This window comes from Otolemur garnettii, unplaced genomic scaffold (assembly GCF_000181295.1).
Source record: "Otolemur garnettii isolate 467f Iridium unplaced genomic scaffold, OtoGar3 scaffold00172, whole genome shotgun sequence".
Lineage (NCBI taxonomy): Eukaryota > Metazoa > Chordata > Mammalia > Primates > Galagidae > Otolemur > Otolemur garnettii.
In genome coordinates this window covers 2,883,491-2,901,578 of record NW_003852567.1, presented here as the reverse complement: position 1 = coordinate 2,901,578, position 18,088 = coordinate 2,883,491, and the positions used below count along the sequence as shown (strand labels likewise).

General features: G+C 46.0%; 1 protein-coding gene across 1 annotated transcript in view; it reads right to left on the bottom strand.

The window, feature by feature from the left end:
- The window catches only part of B4GALT1 (beta-1,4-galactosyltransferase 1), a 54,050-nt gene that overhangs the window by 3,331 nt on the left and 32,631 nt on the right, over positions 1 to 18,088 (bottom strand). Inside the window, exons 2-3 of the mRNA XM_003800285.3 lie at positions 16,715 to 16,950; positions 3,286 to 3,473 (exon numbers count right to left, since the gene is read on the bottom strand). Of these exons, the coding sequence (XP_003800333.1) occupies positions 3,286 to 3,473; positions 16,715 to 16,950 (424 nt within the window). The remainder of the gene's footprint in view (positions 1 to 3,285; positions 3,474 to 16,714; positions 16,951 to 18,088) is intronic.

Sequence of the window (18,088 nt, the reverse complement as noted above, 5' to 3'; positions counted from 1 at the left end):
AAAAAAAAAAAAGAAATCTCCAGAGTAAAGCTTGAGGAAAACATACACACTTTAAAGTTATTCTTTATTCTCTTGAACTTTTTGATGGGAGATTTATGATGGTTTTGCTTGTTTTTGCATTAAGGCTCAGCTTATCTTTTTTTTTTTTGAGACAGAGTCTCACTCCGGTACCCTGGGCAGAGCGCTGTGGCATCATAGCTCACAGCAACCCCAAACTCTTGGGCTCAAGAGATTACCTTGCCTCAACCTCCCAAAGTAGCTGGGACTACAGGCACCCACTATAATGCCTGGCTAGTTTTTCTGTTTTTAGTAGAGACAGAGTATTGCTCTTGCTCAGGGTAGTCTCAAACTCTTGAGCTCAAGCAATTCACCCTGGCAGCTCAGGTTATCTTCACACACTGACTGCCACACAAGAAAAAAAATGCTTTTTTCCCCTTGGGAACCATTATTACATGTGAGTTACATATGCTTCACAAAGCCCTGGGCTTGAAACTAACGTGAGCTAAATACATCTTACATGGCCGTTAATGCATTAAAGACACAGATATCAAAAAGTACAGTCTTCCTCTTTCCAACAATACAGTGCTATTTCTACAGTTATCTAGAAAATCACTCAGGGACAGGAGCAGGCAAAAGCCCAGCTCTTCCAGAGTGGCTCAGGAATCTGTTTCCCATGTGCCCTGCTCCTGCAAATGAGGTCCTTATGCAGGAGGTCACGGAATCTGAGATTGGTTTAGTGTTCCTGAACCCACTGTCTTGGCCCCACTCCCAGCCCTGCTCCCATTCCCAACCCTAACAATTCAAATTTCTTTGAAATTTCTATTTTATTCTGACTTAGCAAAATGCATAATGGTCAATCTATTATTATTATGTATTTTCAAGCAAGTAGTAGGACACATGGCTCTCATCCTCTAAAAATTTTTATATTTCAATATTTCAATGGTTATGACTTGTCAACACCCAAGGAACATAGGATCAGCACTGATGAGAAATGTCAGGAATTGGACATGCCCCAAAGGCCTTCCTGTGGATCTTCCGAGAGCTGCAGATCTGTGTTGACCCTCAGTGCAACTTCAAACCACACTCAGGCTCTTCTTGGAATCCAAAGAGACCAAAACCCATCACATAAATTAAAGAATACTCTTAACTCAGACTTTGGGGGGGAAGTCAGCCAAACCATATAGAGCATATGAAAATAGAGAAACAATTATTATTTTCAAATACATCCAGAAATTCTGACTGCAGGTATCCATAAGCAAAGATCCCTGGAGGCCTGCTTTACTAAATCTCCTGTAATTAAATGTCCTCACTTTGGTGCCAGTCATCCACTTTCTGGCACACCCCATGCTACTGTCCACACTTATCACATGAGGGTCTGAACTATAAGTGGCCAGGCCAATAAGGTATTTTGATAATCAGTGTCTTTAGAGAAATGAATTCTTAGCCATTTCAAGGGAAAGTACATGCCAAAGCAACAAGATTCGGTTTTGCTGTCCCTGCTTTCTCACCTAGCTACCCATCCCCAAACCTGACTGGCTATCTGTGAAACAAGCATGGTGCTATGACAAGAAATCAGGTGATCACTTGGGCCTCATCCAGGTTCACCACCATGCTTCAGGGAAGGAATTAAGAGAGGTCAGGGTATGGGCCTGCGTATTTCAAAGTGAAAAACTTATGCAAATAGGAAGGGAGGAAAGATAGACGAGCAGAGTGACCTCTGAAGAGTTAAAAAGTATTTGTTACATTCAAATTTTCCCTGTTTAAGACAGCAAGTTTAGGGCCTGAAAATCTTTGATTTGGTGGAAGGACATCAGATATTCCTATACTCATGTAATGGCCCCATGCCCCCAGCAAGGGAGAGTATGAAGAAATGATGAAAAATGATGAGAATAAAGAGTCTGAATCATCCAGGCATGGAGGCTTACGCCTTTAATCCCAGCACTCTGGGAGGCTGAGGCAGGTAGATTACCTGAGCTCACACGTTTGAGGCCAGCCTAAGCCAGAGCAAGACCTCATCTCTAAAAATAGTCCGGCAGGGGTGGTGCCTGTGGCTCACTGCGTAGTGCGCCAGCCCCATATACCAAGGGTGGGGGGTTCGAACCCGGCCTCGGCCAGCTAAAACAGCAGTGGCTACTGAAACAAAAAATAGCCGGGTACCTGTAGTTCCAGCTGCTCTGGAGGCTAAGGCAAGACAATCACTTAAGCCCAAGAGTTGGAGATTGCTGCGAGCTGTGACACTACAGCACTCTACCAAGGGTGACATAGTGAGACTCTGTCTCAAAAATAAACAAACAAACAAATAAAAATAGCTTGGTGGTGTAGCAGGCGTCTATAGTCCCAGATACTTGGGTGGCTGAGATACTCTTGTGATTCTCTATCACTTGAGCCCAAGAGTATGAGGTTGCTGTAAGCTGTGATGCCACAGCACTCTACTAAGTGCTACAAAGTGAGACTCTGTCTCAAAAAAAAAAAAAGAGTCTAAATCAATAAACTATAAGGTCATTTCTCACCTATGACATCAGGCTTAGTGGAGCATCTGGGCTGGCCCCTTCACCATGAGCATTTTGATGGTAAGTTTTGGGCTCTGTATTTAAGCAGAAATCTATGTTTTACTGGAAAACAGAATCATGTTCCTTCTTTTTTTTTTTTTTTTGAGACAGAGCCTCAAGCTATCCCCCTGGGTAGAGTGCTGTGGCATCACAGCTCACAGCAACCTCCAACTCCTGGGCTCAAGCGAGTCTCCTGCCTCAGCCTCCCAAGTAGCTGGGACTATAGGCGCCCGCCACAACGCCTGACCATTTTTTTGGTTGCAGCCATCATTGTTGTTTGGCGGGCCTGGGCTGGGGATTCGAACCTGCCACCTTAGGTGTATGTGGCTGGCGCCTTAGCCGCTTGAGCCACAGGCGCCGAGCCTCATGTTCCTTCTTAAAGTGCCAAGGAACATCTGATGATAATATTCAAGTGCAAGAATTCAGTGCTTCCCAAACTATGTGGGGTTAGAGGAAGAATAAAGCAATAAAGTACAGTATGTGCTTAGAGCCTAAAGATAGGAGCCATCCAAAACTGTTCTCATCTGTATATGCAAAGACTACTGGCATTTCTGAACTCATCTTTTCTTCTCAAAAATTAACATAACTGACTTTGGGCATAAAGAGGACCCATTTCTCAGAGGAGGCATTCTCTTCCAGGGTCTAAAGAGGTATTCCTGAGCTGAAGGAACTGCATTTCCTAGGCAATATATGAAAGAAACATGGCTACTACAGACTCTGGCTAAACACCTCTTACCTAAATCCAAACTTATCCATTGCAACAGAAATGTGCCGTGGCTGTGAAAAACACCTGTAGGCATTGTGGTCATCCATTGGAATGAGGTCCACATCGCTGAACACAAAGCAGTTGTAGTCATAATCCTTTAAGGCTTCTTGAAAGCCAACGTTGAGGAGCTTAGCACGATTAAACTTAGAGTCTCCAGCCTGGAGCAAAAACAAAAAAGGTAAAATCAGACTCCTTAAGCCCTTTGGGCAGAACTATCATCAGAGACTGGAACTTGTCCAGTAGGTGTGGTCATGAGTCAACTCTGGGACATCATTTTGCTGCCCCCAATTTACAAATCAAGACTGAGCACCAAACCCTCTAAGTCGGTAATTCCACTTTTAGGTCTTTATCCTGCAGGAGGACTTGCATGTGCATGAATGACTGATCACTATTGTTCACTGGAGTGTTTATCACAGCAAAAGATTGCCAGCAACATCAATGGACCTGGTTTTAAATCATAGTACATCCATGCAAGGGAATAGAGCTGTTAACAAAAATTAAGGAAGCTCTAAAGGAAAGGTGAAAAAGGCATTTAAACATGTCATTTACATATATATATACACACACACTATAAATAAACTAATTTCAGGAAAGATAACCAGGAAACTGGTGAAATTAATCAGGTACCTGTGGAACTTCTCACTTCTGTTCTCTTTATATAGTTGGCTACAGTTTGATTACCCTATTATGTGCCTTCCATGTATGTCAGGCACCAAACCAAGCACCAGAGAAATAATGTGAACCCACCTCAATCTCCATGCTCACGAAGCTCACTGTGTAGGGTAGGAAACAGTGTGATACACATTATGATAGAAACAGTGTGTGCAATGACAAAGAGGATCACCTGTTTGGGGATGGCAACCCCTGGGTCCCCAAGGACCAAATCTGCTGGCACAAAGGCCATATATATTTCATTTACTTGTGTATTTTCAGTCCCCCTACCCCCACTAGAATGCAAGCTCAAGGAAGACAGATATTTGACTGGGTGTGGTGGCTCATACCTGTAATCCCAGCACTCTGGGAGGCCGAGGTGGGTGGATTGCTTGAGCTCAAGAGTTCGAGAGCAGCCTGAGCAAAAGCTAGACCCTGTCTCTAAAAATAGCTGGCCATTGTGGCAGGCATCTATAGTCCCAGCTACCTGGGACTGAGAAGAGGATCACTTGAACCCAAAGAGTTTGAGGTTGCTGTGAGCTATGATGCCATAGAACTCTACCAAAGGCAACTGAGGGAGACTGTCTTCAAAAAAAAAAAAAAATAGAGACCTTTTGCTTTTTATTCACTCAGTTCCTTAAACATTGCCTATCATATAATAGGAGCTTACTAGCTCAACATTGCTGACTAGCTGAATAAATGTATGAATGAATGAACAGACTGAAAAATGAATTTTGACATAAAATGGCAGATGGAACACCAGCTGGGCAGAACGGTAAGTGAGGAAAGTGCATCTTCCTTTTCCTCCGCTGGGATTACAGAAAAGTCAACCCTTTTCTAGGCTCCTTTCGGTGAACTGCTGTAACACTTGGCACTCACTTTTCTTGATAAGAAAGACAGGCCCTAGCAAGCCTACTAATCCCCACTGCTAATAGGAGGTCAAAGCCCAACTTCCTGCCCCTCCCAGCTAAGCACATTCATCCAGTGCATCTGATACTTCATTTGCTCAAGTAAACATTTATCAGGATAAAATACACCACTGTGACAGACACATGCATTTTTATCCCAGGAATGCAGCTTCTTTATTAACCATATGAGTTTGGGCAAATCACACCTCTAGGCCTCAGTTTCCACTTTTGTGTCATGTAGATAAAAAATGAGATGTACTAAAACGAGACAATGCATGAAAAGACCTAAGTTCACTGTCTGGTAAAAGTGTCAGCTACTATTAGAGGGATAGGCTTTCCCATCCATCCTGAAAACATCTCCCACGGATCCAACCTGGAGACTGCCTTCTGTAGCTTTCCCCATGTCCTTCCTAACCTACTTCTCTGACAGAAGGGGTACTTTCTAACAAGGTTCAAGTGAGTTAGCCTGTGGCTTATGCATTTAGAGTCTTCAGCAGAAGAAGAAACCAAAGAGACCTTCATAGACCTGGGAAAGGTGTGGGAAATCACACTTGGTGGAAGGAGCCAGCATGCTGGGCATGCGTGTCCCTTTGAAAGACCCAGTTTTTCTTTTTCTTTCTTTTTTTTTTTTTCTGAGACAGAGCCTAAAGCTGTTGCCCTGGGTAGAGTGCCGTGGCATCACAGCTCACAGCAACCTCCAACTCCTGGGCTTAAGCGATTCTCTTGCCTCAGCCTCCCAAGTAGCTGGGGCTATAGGCGGCCACCACAACACCCAGCCATTTTTTGGTTGTAGTTGTCATTGCTGTTTGGCAGGCCCAGGCTGGACTTGAACCCGCCAGCTCTGGTGTATGTGGCTGGAGCCTTAGCCACTTGAGCTATAGGCGCCGAGCCAAAAGACCCAGTTTTTCAAGTATGGACTCCATCTTATGTTGATAAATAAGAATTACAGTTATCACTTCCTTCTAGGGCAACCAGGTATATGTGTGTATTTTCTTTTTGGACTCTCTTCTTTCTGTCCTTTTTCGGTTTATATATTATATACATATATATACCCCCCAATATATATAAAGTATATATATAAACCCCCAAATGACTGGGCAAAGGCCATTACAGGAGGCGGACCAAAGAAAAGCAGGCAGAATCAGACCAGATCCAGACTACAGAGGTGGTGGCAGGAGAGAGGACAGTTGCAGGAGCAGAGAAAGGCATGCACAGTGAGCACATTTGTAAAGGCTGTGGGGGAAGAGAACATTTCAGAATGGGTGAAGCAAAAGGTAGAAGGGGGTAGGGTGTTAGGTGCTAGCTAAGATACTTAGGCTTATCTTTTATCTAGGCCACAGGGCGTCTTAAACTACAGTTTGTATGTCAAGGAGGGATTTGTGCCCCATCCAAGTGAAGGTGAGGGACCAGTTAAGAAGCTGTTGTTTGATTCCAGTGAGAGCTCCCAGTTAAGAAGAGAAAGCCTCCCCCCATGAACTAAAGGCAGAGGCTCCACTTCCTCTTTCATTCTTGCCTGCTCTCAAGGCCTATGCATCATCACACTTGCCTTTGTGGGGGATTTTAGGAGGAGGTCTGGTCCAATCTGTAGGAAAATCCTAACTGTGGTTAAGGAAGGCAAGAATGGCGTTCCCCTGATTGTAATGGGGACAGAAAGCCATGTCCCCCTTTATCCCAACAGTCTCTGGATCTATTCCTACCCCACCCCCACCTACTCTAGATGCCAGGCTTATGTGTGTATAGCAGCAGACACACATCCCAGGCCATGATGGCTCAGGGACTGGTCATACCTGGCCTATCTTCTACCAAAGGACACAACAATAACAAGATTGAAAACATCCACCTGGGCCAGGCGTGGTGGCTCACGCCTGTACTCCTAGCACTCTAGGAGGCTGAGGCGGGTAGATTGCTTGAGTTCAAGAGTTCAAGACCAGCTTGAGCAAAAGTGAGACCCCGTTTCTACTAAAATAGAAAAACTGAGGCAAAAGAATCGCTTGAGCCTAGGAGTTGGAGATTGCTGGGAGCTATGACACCATAGCACTGTACGCAGGACAACAGCTTAAGACTGTCTCAAAAAAAAAAAAAAAAGAAAAGAAAAGAAAAAAGAAAGAAAGAAAAGAAAACTTCTACCTGAAGGCAAGACTCTCAATGAATCTGAATTCTGTGATGGGAAACACACTGTGGCTCCCACACACACACACTCTGGCCCATCACAAAGCCAACCCCCACCCCACCATGTACACAGTCACCTCCAGGCTCTCATCACCACAGACTGAGGGGCAGGTCTGTAACCAGTGGCAACGTTTGCCAAAACACCCTCTGCATGCTTTTCTGTGCCTGCTCAAACACCAAGAGGAAGGATCTAGGCTGAGCAAGTTGCAGGAAAGCAGTAACAGATGAGCAGCAGAGGAAGCTCTGACAGGGCCGTCCTGTAGGCTATGTGTGGATCCAGGACAGTGGACAGACTGGGAGGTGATCCCCAGAGAATTACTGGAAAGAGCCTGGGATTATACAGATGCTGAGTTTGTGGAGGGCTAATATCCACTCACCCATGAGTTCACAGCATTTGGTCTCTAGTTTTTAACCACAATAATATGGTAGCTTAGACAGAGGAGCCCAGAACAAAACTTGGGTCTGAGACTTAAACTCTTCACCCAGTGAGTGAGGGAAAAGGGCCCTTCAGTGCCAGAGACAGGCTGAGGGGTGGCTTTCTGTCCACCAAAGTAATCATTCTCAAGAGTGAGCACATCCTTGACCCCTGCCACACAGAAACACAATTTGGACAGAGGCCATAAAATTGCTTTCAGAGAGAAATGAGCTCCCAGAACAGCCCAGCAGGGATGCTGGGTGAGGTGAGCACAGAGAGGGCAGCTTTAAATCCCAGCAGGATGCCTGCCCTTCTCAGCCTGCTGTGACAAGGCTTTCCCAAGAATATATCAAGAGGCTGGCACTAAGCACTTGCGGGGTGCTAAAGATATAAGCTGGAGAAAAATACTTGCAAAATTAAAAGCTTCTCTTTCACAAAGCAATTTGGCCATTTGTATTAAGAAATTTAAAAATGTGCATAAAACCATTTTTGAACCCATAATCCTACATCCAAAAATCTAGCTGGGGAAATGATCCTAAGTGTGGAAGAAGCCAACACAGAATTAACTTCAGACTCAAAGATGTTCATTAGAGTATTATTTATACTTATGAAAAAGTAGAAATTATCCGAACACCTTCTAATACAGAAAAGGCTGTTATCTATGATGGAACTCTATGACCAACTACTATTAAGGCATGGAAGGTAATGACTATGAAGACTATGAAATAATATGGAAGATGCACATGATATAGAATTTAAGAAAAAAGGCAGGACACAAAAGTTGATATACATGTAATGTGAACTCCACTGTGGTTTAATCTAAAGAGTGAAAGTCCCTGAGACCTTTGTACAACATGGCTTCCAGCAACCTCAGCACCTCCCAGCTAGCCCACAGAGGCCCTGGCCTCACCTGGGGGTCCCCAGGGCCCAAAGATGACCCGTTCATGGGCTTATTTGCATGGCTTCCCCGTGAGCAGCAGGGCCCTGGATCTGGGTTGATTTGAGGGCATGTGGACATTACCAGGGTGGCGGTGGCAGCAGTGGTGGCGGCAGCAGGGTCAGCGGTAGTTAGATCAGCATTGCTTTCTTTCTTTATAGAAGGTGCAGAGTACAGAAGAGAAGGTAGGTGGAGAACAAGAAGCAGATCACAGAGAAGAACTCCTCCTTTCGCTTCCTTTGCTACAAACAGGACTAATAAGTAAAGGCAAAAGGCTCCACTAGAAGGGGAAAAAAAGGAGAGAGAGAAGTATGGATGCAAGGAACTCAGGTAAGGAGAAAAGAAGCAAAGAACAAGGCTGCAAAGGAAAAGGGGCCCATTCTGCCCACCCTCGTTCCAACGCAAAAGCAAATCCTAGAAAGTGTCATTCCTTGTCCCTTTCCAAAACAACATCCATGAGGTAATTTAGCAGCAGCACTATGAGTGATTCCACACATCCCCCAGGAGAACGGAGAGAGACATGGACAAGGGGTGAACACAGCAAAGGGGTAGCACTCAAAGTGATGGCACAGAGCCACTCCCCAATTTCTTCCCCACCACCTACCCCTACCACCAAAAGAAGGGCAGGCTGCTGGCCAGGACCAGCCCCACCCCGCCTAAGCCCCATCTCTATACACCCGCTGCTGTCTGGGCACTGACAGCTCAGGGAGGGAAAGGAGGGTGGGAATGGGGATGGTGAACAGACATGATCTTGCCTGGGCAGCTGCCCTCACTAACAGGGTGGGCCCGTGAGTGTGCTACACCCCAGTGAACTTGACCTCTTGTAAGAACCAGCTGCCTAAACCAGTGACAGAGATAAGCTGCTGAGGTGCGGTGACGGGATTTTCTTGCTCACTGAAGGCACAAAGGACTATCTCTAAATCTGTTCACAAAAACACAAGCAGCCTGGAACTATCATCCCACCACTGTGCACAGATGAAGGAGGTGGGAACAAATTTCCAAGCCAGACAAAGGTTCCTCAAGATAGCCAGGTGGGTCCTCCAGCTACTTTTCCACAGCCTTTCAGGCCAGGGTTTCTAAGCTAGCATGACAATGGGGAATTGGGGATTTTGAGGTTGTTTCAAGAGCTGCTAGCCTTCCTCTCAGGACCTAGGGAGACTCAGCCCTGGCAGTGTGTGGAGCATGCTGGGAATAACCTTGGCAAGGTGAGGCATTCCTTAGGCCCCAGGTGACCTCTGTCTGAATCCCAGCTCTGCCGCTCAGTCATCACGTGCCTACCTTTGGGGTGTTCCCTTAACAGGAACAATCAGAAGACCAATTTGACTCACTCTGACAGTCAATTCAAAATGAGACCATAAAACACGCTGAGTCCAAAGGACCCCAATCTCAGCTCTGCCACTCAGTCATCACGTGCCTACCTTTGGGGCGTTCCCTTAAGGGGAACAATCAGAAGACCAATTTGACTCACTCTGACAGTCAATTCAAAGTGAGACCATAAAGCATGCTGAGTCCAAAGGACCCCAATGGAGGGTTTTTGTTGTTGTTGTTTCTTTTTTTTTTAAAGAGCCTCAAGCTGTCGCCCTGGGTAGAGTGCTATGGCATCACAGCTCACAGCAACTTCCAATTCCTGGGCTTAAGCGATTCTCTTGCCTCAGCCTCCCAAGTAGCTGGGACTACAGGCACCTGGCCACAACGCCCGGCTATTTTTTGGTTGTAGTTGTCATTGTTGTTTGGCAGGCCCAGGCTGGATTCGAACCTGCCAGCTCTGGTGTATGTGGCTGGCACCTTAGCTGCTTGAGCTATAGGCACTGAGCCCCCAGTGGAGTTTTATGACTATAACAGCTATGGGGCTAACATAGGTTCTCTGCATTTTTCCTGGAAAGGGAGGTCACACCAAGGACTGTTGTCACTTTGAGGAAAAGTCCAGGGAGGGGCCATGCAAGTTCCAAAAGGGCCCAACTGGAAAAGGAGGCTTTGCTTCCAAGGGGCACAGATCTAGCCAGAAGAGCAAGGGTAAGGGTGCTGAGACCACTTAGGTAGAAATAAAGGGGTGAGAGTCATAGGCTCTGTGCTCTGAACCCTCACTGACTCTAAGTTGGGCTGTGCATGAGTGTCCTCAGGGAGGCAGAGGGGAGTCAGGCATGAGGGTCTGGGAGTCCAGGGCATGAATGCAGAGAATCATCCTTTAACAGAAAGCAACAGGTGAATGGCCTGGGAGCAGTAGGGAGGGAAGAGCCGGATCCTTCCTAGGGTCTCCACAGAGCTAATCAGTTTGAGGGTGGGATGGGGAGCTTAAGAGATGGCCAGAAAGAGAGCCACTAGGGGCTTTGGGGATAGCATAAGCAAAGGTACAAGGACAGAGGGGTCTGGGTGAATGGGAAAATCCAGTGTGGCTGTGGCATAGAGTATGTCAAAGGGTGATAAGGAGGAAGTGGCTGGAGGTATAGGTCAGGGCCAGACTGCAGATGGTCTCAGATGCTAAGCTTAGGATTTTAGATTATTTAACACTTACTATGGGCAATGGGGACATGATGAAGGGTTTAAAGAGAGGGAATGACACGGTGAGAACCAGAAAGGTCTCAGGCAGCTGATGGAGAAGAATAGAGGTACCAGAAGATAAACAGATGGACCTGGGGAGACAAGTCCTGGGTACCAGGTCTGAGGCAAAGGGTTGCCACAGTCATGACAAACCTACCTGGCCAGCTGCTCCTGCATTCCTCACCCATTAGATAATTTTTATGATGGGTAATACCACAAACATCCTGCATTCCTTTAGTTAGGGGTAGCACTGCCAGGTGCAACCTGCCTTCCCTTCACCGTGGGTGGTTTCACAGATTCCTTTCCATATTGATGTATGAGAAAGTGCAGTATGCATCTCCCCTTTGCTATGACATCTTGACACTGAGTCCCCTATAAGGTCTTCAGTAGCGGACTTAGAGTTGGACATCTGCATCTCAGGTGCTGGGAGCCAAATGGACCCTCCCATGCCACCAAGCTAAGGCAGGAGGGGTGGAGACCCTGGGGACAAAAAGCACTGCTTGTTCTTCTATCTCAACTGTGAAAGTTTCTCCAACTCCTCCTCCAATATACTCATCGTGACATAGAAGTTGTCATGGAGATTAGAGGGGCCTAAACCAAATGGGAGAGGTTAATAGCTTACTATGGGCAGGAGTATGAGCCATAAACCCTGTGAAAGTTCACTCTTGCATGCAGAGCTTGAGACACAACGCTACTCCGAAACAGCTCCTGGGGCCCCTCAGTCCTCTGAGATTCGGTCACCTGACCCACTCCAGTATCTATTATTCTAACCCTGGGAGTCCGAACAAGAGCAGGAAGGCTCCTAACTCTGGCATCAAGTGAGGGTGAAGCAGGAGGCAGGAGAGCATGGTAGGATTTACCACCACAGTGCCGACAGAGGAATCGGCCAGGGAAAGTGCAGGGTGGAGAGCAACAGAAACAGTGGATGGCTTATAGCCTCAAAAGCCTTATGCTAAACCCTTCCCTTTCCCTAGCAGGAAGAGCAACAGAAACAGTGGATGGCTTATAGCCTCAAAAGCCTTATGCTAAACCCTTCCCTTTCCCTAGCAGGAAACTGGGGTCTGAAGAGCATAAGAAGCCTGCCTAAGGTCACTGACTGACTGGAAGTGGCAGAGCCAGAGCTCAAGCCAGGCAGTCTAAGCACAGAGCTTGCTCCCTGCCCTGGATGCCTTTGAGAAACACTGTGGGGGTGGGGGCTACACAGCCTCAAGGAGAGTCACTGCAGGGCAGCGAGAGGGCACTGAACTTGGAGTCAGGGGCTGGGGTTTGAGCTGCAAGCCTGCTTTTTTTTATGTGACTATCCATCACTTTCCCTCTCTGAGTCTCAGTTTCCTCATCTGTGACAAGGAACAGAAATTTTCATACTGGCCTCGAGGGTCTGGGCAAATCCTAGCAAAGACCAGGATGGGAAATGACAGACACTTCAAGTAGAACACCTTTCCCGTGACCTGCTGAAAATGGGGGTGTGTAGCGTTTCAATGGGGCACAAAGTTCCATGCTATACTGAGAAACTTGTTTGGAAATCTTTCAACTAGCTGCTCAGAGACCACCCCTATTTTAAGCAATCTTTATGTCTAATTTTCTTTTATGTTTTGAGACCAAGTCTCACTTTGTCACCCTAGGTAGAGTACCATGATGCCATAGCTCACGGCAACCTCAAACTCATGGGCACAAGCTATCTTCTTGCCTCAGTCTCCCAAATAGCTGGACTACAGGCACCCACCACAATATCTAGATTTTTTTTTTTTTTTTGAGACAGAGTTTTACTATGTCACCCTCAGAAGACTGCTATGGCACCACAGCTCACAGCAACCTAAAACTCTTGGGCTTGAGTGATTCTCTTGCCTCAGCCTCCCGAGTAGCTGGGACTACAGGCGCCCACCACAATGTCTGGCTATTTTCTGTTGCAGTTGTCATTGTCATTTGGCAGGGCACAGACCAGGCTGGAAGCTGCCAGCCTTGGTGTATGTGGCCAACGTCCTACTTACTGAGCCACAGGCACCAAGCCACATCTAGCTATTTTTTTAGACATAGGGGTATTGCTCTTGCTCAGGCTAGTCTCGAACTCCTAAACTCAGACAATCCACCTGCCTCTGCCTCTCAGAGTGCTAGGATTACAGGTGTCAGCCACTGAGCTCTGGCCTCTTTATGTCTAATTTCAAGTAGTGGATGTGGATGTGCAAATGAAGAGTCAAAATGATAGCAAATGTCTGGGACAGGGACTCACTAACAGGCTTAACAGCTCATAAAGTTTATTTCTTCAACAAACAGTGTCAAAGCCAGGTACCATAAAAAATCTCTTTCTTCTTCTAGATTATAGCTATAAAACAAAGAATGCAGGAAGTTCCTAATTTGTATATGGGCATGTTCCAAATGTTTTTCCTTCTGTGTCTTTTCCATGTTCAGGTTTCCTATTATCACTTTATTATGTATTAGATAATATTCTTTATCGGAAAGGTAGGGAAGACTTCAAGTTTTTCTTGACTTAGTTATCTGGAGTCTGAACACACGGTGCCAGAAAGATAATCAGGGTAGAAGGTGAGCATAAAATATAAAGACTAACTGGGGGAAAGGGAGAAGAAAGAGGAAAATATTCTCCTGAGGTGGAAAGTTAACCTTTGGAAGAGAAGGAAAGAATAGAAATTAAAATAAAAAAAAAAAGTTGTGGGGGGGGGAAATGATACTGACAAGACTAGAGAGAAAAACACATATATATGTTTGGAAACTAAAAATAAAATATTTCTGATGGTAAGCTATAAGTGGAAGGGGAGAAAAAAAGAAATTCTAGGGAAAGTAAAGAGGTGGTTGGGGGAGGTGTTAATTTGGGCCTGCTTCCCCTAAAGTATGATTCATAAAAACACTCATCACTTAAGATGGTCCTTAGAAAACAGTTCTGCAGTTAGGCAAGCTCAGGAAATACCTCTGAGGGCTCTGCAGGAATGAGACCTGCTTCATGTGGTTTAACCCGGGGTTCCTCAAGCGTATGTACCTCCATTTCGGGAAGCACACTTTGGGAGAGCTGTCTCAGGCAGTGTCCAGTGTCAGCCAGCACAGTGGTGCCACTGGTCTGAGCTGGCTTAGTTATCTGTTCCACCAATTTGGTAGGGGACAGGAGGAAATCTGTTTGAAGCCTAGGGAATATATAAATTGTGTCACAATAATTTAAGCTGGAGACTATATTTTCACCAGTCCAATATTTGTTTTGACTTCTATAATTGAACAGGGAAGTCTCACATTCACTTAAAATACAATGTATCTAGACACAGCCTCTTCCTCTCCAGTCTTCCTTGACCACAGCCATCTATATCAAAGAATGAGCATCAGCCCAGGTGTGGAGCCTTACGTCTGTCATCCTAGCATTGTAGAGGCCAAAGAGATTGTTTGCGCTCAGGAGTTTGAGACCAGCCTGAGTAAGAGCAAGACCCTATCTCCACCAAAACCAGAAAAATTAGGCATGTGTTCTAGTGGGCACCTGTAGTCCTAGGTATTCAGGAGGCTGAATCAAGAGGATCTCTTGAGGCCAGGCACAGTACCTCACACCTGTAATCCTAGCACTCTGGGAGGCCGAGGCAGGTGGATTGCTCTGAGCTCACGGGTTTGACACCAGCCTGAGCAAGAATGAGACCCTGTCTCTAAAAATAGCCAGGTGTTGTGGTGGGCACCTGTAGTCCCAGCTACTTGGGAAGCTGAGGCAAGAGAATCACTTGAGCCCAAGAGTTGAAGGTAGCTTTGAGCTGTGATGCCACAGCACTCTAACCTGGGAAACGGAGTGAGACTCATCACTAACTCTCTTGTACCCTCTTTGCCTGAGTATGTATTTTAATCTACTTATATACTTTCCAGACCACAGCTGTCTGTCTTCTATTCAGGCAGACTTGTCTTGTAATCAGGGATGCTGCCAGATGCCTTGCTGAATGAGATCTGACAGTACGGTGTCTGCAATGTGTCACTCATCTGCTGGGATAGTAACTGCTAAGAGAGAAATGAGATGCAGCTGTATGGCTTGTTCTTAGTCATCCCTGCTGGCTCCTGGCAATTGTGGCTTCCTGTGTCAGGTGCATACGGCTACTGCTTCAAGAACAGGCTCCTGAATCTTGCCATGATCTATAAGTGTTCACTGGCATCAGACAAGTGTTTCTTGATCACAGGGCTTGACTTAAACTAATACTTGCTGGATTAAAGTGACCTCTACTTTGCATGACACTTACCTGTTCTCTCTTACATTCTCCAATATTCTTCCAAAATGACCCACAACTGCATGGCTATCTTGCTTGCAGGTGTTCATAGGCTCCTAGGCTAACCTCACTTGGCCAAGAGACTCAAAAATCCCCAAGAGGGCTTGCCCACCACCTGTTCTCTCACCTTGAGATCCAGTTTCCTTGTCACAGGGCTTGCTCTGCTGAGCTGAAAGGCTCAGCTCCAACACCTGGCCTCAGGGTCTCTAGTGCTTTTCTACCCCAATGATTATCTTGATCTCCAGTGACCTGCAAGGCTCCTGTCTTCCTTGAGGTCCCTATTCACTAGTCCCAGCTGAGATACCCATCTCTCTCCCCCTCAAAACCTTGTTTATATCCTGGTTCTTCCAGGCCATTGTTCTCTCTCCTTCCTCTGAGCTTCTAAAACATCTGACAGTCACCATCCAATTATATGCCTTTGGAGTATTAACAAACGGTTTCCTGGGAACAACCAAAGAAGTGTGCTGGAAGCTTCAGGACAGGTAGGACTCAGACCTTACATTTCTTTAGTATCTCCCTGCACTAAGTGACGTGACACTATGCCACAGCAGTCCTCAGAAGTGCTTGATGGACAGACTGCTGTTTCCAGCTTTCTTTGTGGTCCATGAGAAGAGGCACACAGTCCCTTAGCTTTGATGGAAGCTGTAAACTGTCAACAATTCTACTGCCTCAAACAGACCAAGTTTACCTTGAATTGGACATTGGGCCTTGCAGAAATGAACATATTCTGTCTCTTCAAATGAATTTCAGTGACATTTGGTACATAGATAAGTTGGATGTGCCATTGCCCCTAGGTTACAGTGTAAAGATATGATTTAAGTATTGGGGATAAATTTGAAATACCAAAGTTATATTCTTGGGAAAAAAAAATGATGCTCCTCAGGTTGGAAGTAAATTTATTTCAATAAAAATGCCTCTTAGATCAATCTGATTCTCAGGTCACAGAGATGAAGACTGACACATAGTTAGCATTAGTCTCCTAAGCAGGGCTAAAGCCCAACACATAGGGATCAGATATTCAGTAAGAAGCTTTTTGCTCAGAACTGGCCCAGTCCACCTGACTCTCAGATCTGGCCCTCGAACAGACTTCCCCAGACATTTTGACAAGGTCTGGCTTGTGGCCTAAACTAAGGTGCCCCAGGAACCAATCTCACTGGATAGAAGTTTGACATCCAAATAACGGCTTTCTTTTTTAAAAGGTAAAAGGAAAATATACAGCTACACAAAGATGGTAAATAATCAGTGTTTACTTTGGGATAATTAGGGTTGTCTCTTTTCTCAATTTTGCTGGAAGGCTACTTCCAAAAAACCAAAACCAAAACAAATAGACAAACACATCTCAGCAATTTCCCTTAGCTAACAGAGTTGATAGCAATAAGCAAGCACAATGGCATTCAACTCGCCTGCACTGGTGCTGGGGCTGGCTCCTCACTACAATATGCCAGGTGTCTGTGAAAACACTCCCCTTGTCGTGCATACACTGCACACACACACACACACACACACACACACACACACGCACACCCTCCTTCTTTCCAGACCTCACCTGATTGATGACATAGATGCCATAGTCCAACTGCTGGCGCTGCAGGATCGGGTGCAAGTAATATAGCCAATACTTGAGGTGCTCCTGCCGGTTGCGAAATGGAATAATGATGGCCACCTTGTGAGGAGAGACACATTCTTTGGGGGTGTAGCGGCCGCCAATCTTCACCTTCGGGTTCATCTTTGCCACAAGCTCCAGGTCCACAGGCATATTAAACTCGATCAGCATGGGGCCGACTAGAGAGGAGGAGGGAAGAAGTTACAGGCCACAAGACTCACTGTTCCACAGGCTACATCAAATGGTCAGAAGGCAGAGGAGGTCAAATGCAGAGGAGATGTCGCCTCCTGAGAAGCAATGTGGTCAACGAAAAGGTGCTCACAGTACTATGTCCAACATGAGCGTGACCAACCACCCTAGGACACCCTCAGTGCTGGGCTAATCCAGATGGCTGGTCACCCTATCAGGCACTCATCTGCCCAGGAGCCCCCTTCTCAGACTCCAGTGTAAAACAGAAATAATCCCTGCTCAGACTTTCTGACAGACTTGAATAACGTAGTGATGACTATGGATGAGAAAGCACTTTCTTAGAAACCCTGAGGTTGAAACCTAGCTCTGCCACCTCCTAGCTAGGATAAAAGACTGACATCATCTCTCTAATGGAGCCTACTTAAGGAATGAACAGAGATGTGAGTGCGTGTGTCTGTGTGCACACACCCATGCACATACAGGGAAGGCCAGTGGGGAGGAAATCAGCTTCAAATGAGAAGGTTAGCAGGGAGTGGTAGGAGTAAGCATGTCTCAGGAAGGGACTTGATATAGAGGTATATTAAACTTCAGGAGGGATGGAGCAAAAATAAGGTCCCAAAGGAGACTGAGGGGGAAATAAAAGAAATATCAAGAAAGAACATCAAAGAGGAAAGCTCAGTAACAGTACGGAATAAAGGAAAGTAGAGGTGCTGAAGGGAGAATAGTCAAGGATGATTCCAAAGTTTCTGGCCTAGAAGATCAGGTGTCCAGATGAGGGAAATAAGTTAGGAAGAGAGCTCCTGCCACAGAAAAAGAAAAATTGCTGAGATGCAGATGGTGGATTTTGAGGTAGTGGCAGATCAGGAGTAGAGAAAAAAGGGAAAGGTGAAGATCTACCCACAGGGCCTGTGACACGGGGTGTGGATCCGGCAACATTGAGAATTGGACAGAGATAAGACCCAAACCCAGGCTCCCAGTATTCTCTGTGGACCACACTCCCTCAGAATGGGTTCCAGGAAGCATTAGACCCAGCAAGATACTCAATGGAAAAACATGTCCCGGCTAGGCGCCTATAGCTCAACCAGCTAAGGCGCCAGCCACATACACCTAAGGTGGCGGGTTCGAATC